The 6,183-nt window shown below is 38.1% G+C and overlaps 1 protein-coding gene across 1 annotated transcript; it reads right to left on the bottom strand.

Annotated features, from left to right (window-relative positions):
- Positions 1 to 395: 395 nt before the first annotated feature.
- LOC112566916 lies at positions 396 to 1,658 on the bottom strand. Its single transcript, XM_025243345.1, has one exon. The coding sequence runs from the start codon at positions 1,656 to 1,658 to the stop codon at positions 573 to 575; it is 1,086 nt and encodes a 361-aa protein (XP_025099130.1). The 3' UTR covers positions 396 to 572.
- Positions 1,659 to 6,183: the final 4,525 nt, after the last annotated feature.

A 6,183-nucleotide genomic window follows, 5' to 3' on the forward strand; every position in this document is an offset into this window, starting at 1 on the left:
GTTTTGAGGACCGAGAAAAAAGCTGCTGAATTAATGGGTCCAACATCTTAGCAATGTCTGAATATTACTTCATAAACACCTTCGTAACCTACAAACAGCGAATCGCGCATTATAGTGTTTAAGCTGCTCAGCCTTTAGCATCCCTTGCATATCTGACATTAAATTATTGAGATTGCCAAACAAGTGCAACTAGTTCCTCCTCATGCCTTTATTGGCTTAGTAATAAAGTATGGTAGACCAATCATCTGACAAACGCCTTTACTTTAGGTTCTGTGGCGACAAAGTCCCCTAACTCCTCAAGATGGCAGCAGGTGGTGATGAATAATCAACGCCCATCCCACACTGTTATCCTGTATCCAGCATTGACTTCTCCATTAGGTTGCGTGCTTACTTGAATCCGAACGACGCGTAAATGCAAACCCAATCAATTGCCGTACTTTCCAATTATTTTGTATCAGGAGTATGGGGGAGGAACGGGCTTTTTCGCTAAAGATGTCAATTAAAAATGCCCCCAATTTGTTGTATCTAAAAGTTTCAGCCAGACCAAACTTAGAAAAAAATCATACATGATATTAAGTGTTGTTAGACAGTGACGAAGTTTTCATACTATGCTTTTTTGTATATATACATGCAGCACTCAGCTCGTGTCTGTAACGCGCGGAACGGTTGTAATAAATGAAGACGTAGACAGAACTGTTTATGACTGGGGATATATCTGCCACTGCATTACAAACCCCATAAAGAGAAGCATACACTCCGTACGACGAGAACTCCTCCACAAACAAACGGACGGCTTTGATCAGGACCATCGGCATCATGGACAAGATGTAGACGCACGAAGCCAACACAAGCATCTTTGTCAGCGCCGTCTGTCGGTCGTCTTGATCTGTACTTGTAGAACTCGTCTTTCGTCGCCAGGCCATAGCGGATGTCAGCTTGATCACAGTGATGAATGTCGCTAGCGACACGGTGAGGAAAGTGATGAGAGGAACACTGATGGTGAAGATGACGTATACAATGGTATCGATGACAATCCTGTTCTTGAGCCATAGTGATGAAGGAACAATTTGCCAACCACCAACTTCTGTTTCGATCACTTTGTATTTGAGTGACTGACCTATAAAGCCAAGATGAGATATTAAAGCGATAATCGAGAGAAACATCGCCATCGTTCTCGTCTTGATGAGTGACGATGCTTGAAACGGAAATGCAACGCACACGCAACGCTCTACGGCAATGACCATAAGGTACAGACCGGAAGTGGTTCTAAACGCGTAAATAACTCCTATACCATAATTAATCGTGTATAATTTCACCTCTTCTGCGAACCCTTTGAGATAAAGTATGGAAAAGACCTTGACAAGGCTGTATACAGCAGAACACAGAACAAACCAGAAGTCTGAGAGAGCCAGAGAAAAGAGACAAAGGTTCATGCGATCTCGCAGACCCTGGTGGTAGAAGACGAGACAGTTGATGACATTGCTGATAACTCCAAAGAGGCTGATAACTAGAGTTCCAAGTCCACCGATAACTAAATTTGAAAGAATATGAGTGACAGCAAATAGTGAAGTGTCCGCTAATTTACTGTCTGATCCACTAAACACACCTACTGAAATGACAGAGATGTTGGACACATCATCCGTGTCGTTTGTAGCCATCCTTAGCTAGCAATATCCCTACCCATAAAGATATATACCTTTATATCTATGCAGGTATGACTTACCGGCAAAAAAAAAGGGTTCTTATTTTCTGGTATGTTATAGAGTGATTCGTGTAATAGATTTGTTTTATCTCGAATGTTTATTTTAATATTTTTAATTTTTATTGCTTATTTTTCTCTCTCACTCTCTCTCACACACACATACATATGTAAGTAGGACACAGGCCAATACAACACGCATTTTGCATTCCAGAATATCGGATAATCAGTTCGACTATATGTCAACCCGTATGCTGGATTTTTTTAAAATAACATTTTCTTTTTTTTTTTTTTTATACTTTTCTCTAGAGTTTCTTTAATCGACATTTTGGCAAAACTATTTTCTAATGCGTCTGGGGGCGGGAACTCACATACTGCGTGTACTCGTGAACACTCACAGACTCGATGCCGACACGGTCAATGAGCTCACACAGTCCTACGCACACTCACACAGACAACGTGTGTTAGTACAGTCCGTGAGTTGGGAGGAACTAGTACACACACGAACCTTTCACGCGCTCACAAAAATACTTAATGACTATTTCCCAATCGTTATAAAAGCGCGTGAGTGTTAAAAAGCATTTTCAACATTGTTTCTCGCCTGAAAAGCGTGCTTAGAATATTGCCACCAGATGGCAGCAAAGTCTTTGCTCGAGCGGTCCTCAGACCATGCATCTGAGGTTAAATCAGGTTAGTCTTCAACTTCTTCTTTAAGCATTAATCGGCTATGAAACTGGTGAAAAAGATTCTACTTTATTTTTAATGATTTTAATTCCGTAGTTTTTAATTCATTAAATTATTTTACAAAAGTAGAATATATTAATCGCGCGACTAATATTTGCTAGACTATTTGAATTGATACAGAAAACAAACTTCTGTTTATCTGCGTCCATCTCACATAAAAGGAATGTTTATTTCGTATATGTTTAGCGTTGCGGGGTATTCATTTCTTGCTGTTTCTACGAAAATGTTTCAAAACAGTAAATCCTTGATTATAAGCTGAATGTGCAGCAAATACGTTCAACTAATCAAAATCACGAAAGAGTGTACTCAAGTTGCAGTCATTCCTTCATCTTAAATTTTTATGGAATAAATAAAATATTTTTATTTTATTGAATTTAGAAGTTTTCTCGCAATATCACCGTCAGTGTCTATTTATCTGACTACACACAACAAATGTATATATATATATAAAGCGGTCGGAGATAGCACAAGGAACATAAGATATTAAAACCGAAAACAAGAATACAGCAGAACACAGAACAAAACAGAAGTCCGCGAGGGCCAGGCAAAAGAGACAAAGGTTCATGCGACCTCTCAGACCCTGGCGGTAGAAAACGAAACAGTTGACGACAATGCTGAGGATCCCGAAGAGGCTGATAACAAAAGTACATAGGGCCACAATAATTAAGTCTGTCAGTAAGTGAATGGCAGTAAGTATTGAACTGTCTGCTACTCTGTTGTCTGTGCCATTAAAAACACCATCTATTGAACTTCCAGAAGTGTATAGAGCATCACCTGTGACGTCAGTAGCCATACCTACCTGAAGAACTGCCAGCAACTAAGAGATATACCTTTAAATCGTAACAGTCGTGACACGCAGGCACAAATAATTGAGTTAATTTAACAGCCTGTGGAATATTATATTCTATTGTCAAATACCTGTTTTTGTTTCTTATCTCATATTGTTCTCTTGTCCCTTTCTCTCTCAGACTTACATACACACACACACATACACAAACACCTTAACGTTAAAGAGGCCACAAGACATAGTTTGCCTTCAAGAATATCGGGTTATCCGTGTGCTTATTGACCAACCTACTTACTTTGAAGTAATGATATTTCATCTATTTCTTTCTTACCAGATTTGCTCAAATTTTCACAACTCATAAGTACTCTATCTGGTAGGCCTTGGCGGGTGGGCATCCACATGTCTCCGTGCACATTTAAGTATTTACATTTGTGGCCGCACACATATTCTGTGTCTACTCAATTCTTTGAATATGACATGCGAGCAATGCGTGTTTACTAAATACGGGGAACTGAAAGAAACTAGAGAAATTCTTTCCACGCCATACCACGATATCCATTAATGAGAATTTTCTGTCACAATTTTTTTTGTGTCTACATCTAATCTTTCGTTTTCTTCCTAAATATCAAAAATATTCTTTTAATGTCGATGTTACAAAACTCACTTACTAATTTGTAAAAAATTTTAATATATTAATTTGCTTGCAGAAGGTGGTATAACATTGAACTCAGTTGTACATTGGTTCAAAATACAGCGATGGTACCATGAGTTACACTAGAAGCATCAGTAAAAAGATTATAGTCCCTGAAGATGGGAAGAAAGGGAGCCACATGAATGGAGTACGGCTAGAAGAGGTAGACAGTTGTAAGTACTTCGGACCAAATACCTTTAGAAACGGAAGCTCTATGAAAGACATCAGCAACATTCGCGTCGTCTAGGCTGGACGGGGTCTGGGTAACCATAACATAAGAAGGTTCGCTACTGAGTGTAATTTGTACAAGTCCCTCCTAGTACCGATCCTGCTTGACGTATGTGAAACGGGAACATCTGAGAACAAAGGGCTGAGGAGGTTGCTCTGTATCTTACATAAAGAGCATAAGTCCTATGACTCATCAAGCACGGTTGCTACACTCGTAGGAAACCAACTGTCAAGCGGCAGACATTTTGTTAAAGACTGTTCTTTACGAAACCTTAGAGTGCGGCTGGCGCACACTGGTGGCCAAATGAAGAACTTGCTGATGATTGTGTACTGGTGGTCCTGCGAAGGATCTGTTCACTGTCATCAATAGCAGGTGTCAGTTGAAGTACTTCCCCGTTAATCTAAGTGCTTCCCCCACCCACCTAATAAAGACTGGTACCTGGCAAATGACCATCGACAATGCTATTATACCCGCTTGCTACATCCACTTGAGCATTAGACTTTGTCACTTATTTGGTTTATAAGCTCATTTATTTAAAAATATTAAATTTAAATATATTTTCCAACACAGCAAGAGTAGCTGATCCCCACCTCTTGCATAAATAACACCTGTTGCACCTGTTGCATAAATAAATATTTTTTTTAGAAAGTGGGAAGAAAGGGGCGAAGACCATATAACTTTCACAGGCCAGCCCTTCACTTCCCAAGGAGACACAGCAAGTGAAGGGACACTGTGTGGAGGAAAGTGGAGGCTGCGTCTGCCTAGAAAAGTGCGATTATTAACTTTGTGAGTATTTCGAATTTTTAGTATGTTACATTTTTTCCGTGCATTCTTTTAATATATATATAAGTATTAGCACTCTTTTTCCCTGGTTGTAACAATAAATAGGCGCAGTCTCCGGGGTCGGGAGATAGACCCTGGGTGTTTGGTTCTGTCCAATGCCATCGAGTGATAAGCCTGGCTGATTCCATGGAGTATTCACAGGTCCGTGTTGACCTCAGTGACCTGAAGTGAACTCGCCGGCGAGCTGAGTGTGTACATTTTACACATTTTAAATTTTAATACTCGTCATATTTTTGTGATTACTGGAACTTGGGTAACAAACAGTCTTTCAAACAGAATTTTATATATTTAGTCTTAATAAATTATAATGTTTGATTGTATTTTCCGTTGAGTACGGTTGCTTATTCTTTTATAGTTCAGATGTTATTTTTTCCTAGTCCCTCGTATGCTGTCCATGTCTCGTTCTTATTCTTAATTAAGTGATAAGAGCATACTCCTTATGAGTATTATGTTATTATTTTAACGGGGTTTACAGATGATACAATATCTTTCAATACCATCCAGGATTACTAGGGAGATTAGTTCGTGGTGTAAAGCTTATGTGAAATAGAGATAGAGAACTGGTGTGTCTGTGTGTGTTATATTTTATTTTAATTAATCTTTTTTTGTATTTTAAAGTTCCAAATAATGTTTCGAAACAGTAAAACCTTGATTATAAGCTGAATATACGGTGAGTACCTTTATTTAATCAAAATCACGAAAAAGTGTAGTTAAGTTACAAACTTTTTCAGCTGAAATTTATATGGAATAGATAAATGATTTTACTTTTATTGAATTTTGGAGTTTTCTTGTAATTTTACTGTCAGTGGTTTTTATATCTTACTACCCACAAAGCATATAATATATATAAGGATGGGGGACAGCACAAGGGACTAGAGATATTAAAATCGAAAACAAGGGTATACGATAAAATACAAAAACACTGAACACAAGAACTTTTTGAGCTACGTCTGTTTATTTAGGCTTGATCATAAGTAAAAATCAGTATTTCATCCGGTGAAATATTTGTTCGTGTAGCAAGAGATCGTAAAAGAGATAAATATCTTTTCAAAGAAACTATTGAATTTAAACAGAAATTGAATATATTGAATAACAATACGAATTGCTTTACAGTCCAGTAGTGATCTTAATGATGTAAGCATAATCATGCAGATTGTATTATAGGTAACGTACAATATGTATGTAACATT

Source organism: Pomacea canaliculata, linkage group LG6 (genome assembly GCF_003073045.1).
Source record: "Pomacea canaliculata isolate SZHN2017 linkage group LG6, ASM307304v1, whole genome shotgun sequence".
Taxonomy (NCBI): Eukaryota; Metazoa; Mollusca; class Gastropoda; order Architaenioglossa; family Ampullariidae; genus Pomacea; species Pomacea canaliculata.

Bases quoted from the DNA above. Each gene is read 5' to 3' on its own strand.
- LOC112566916 (XM_025243345.1), bottom strand. From the start codon at position 1,658: ATGGCTACAAACGACACGGATGATGTGTCCAACATCTCTGTCATTTCA.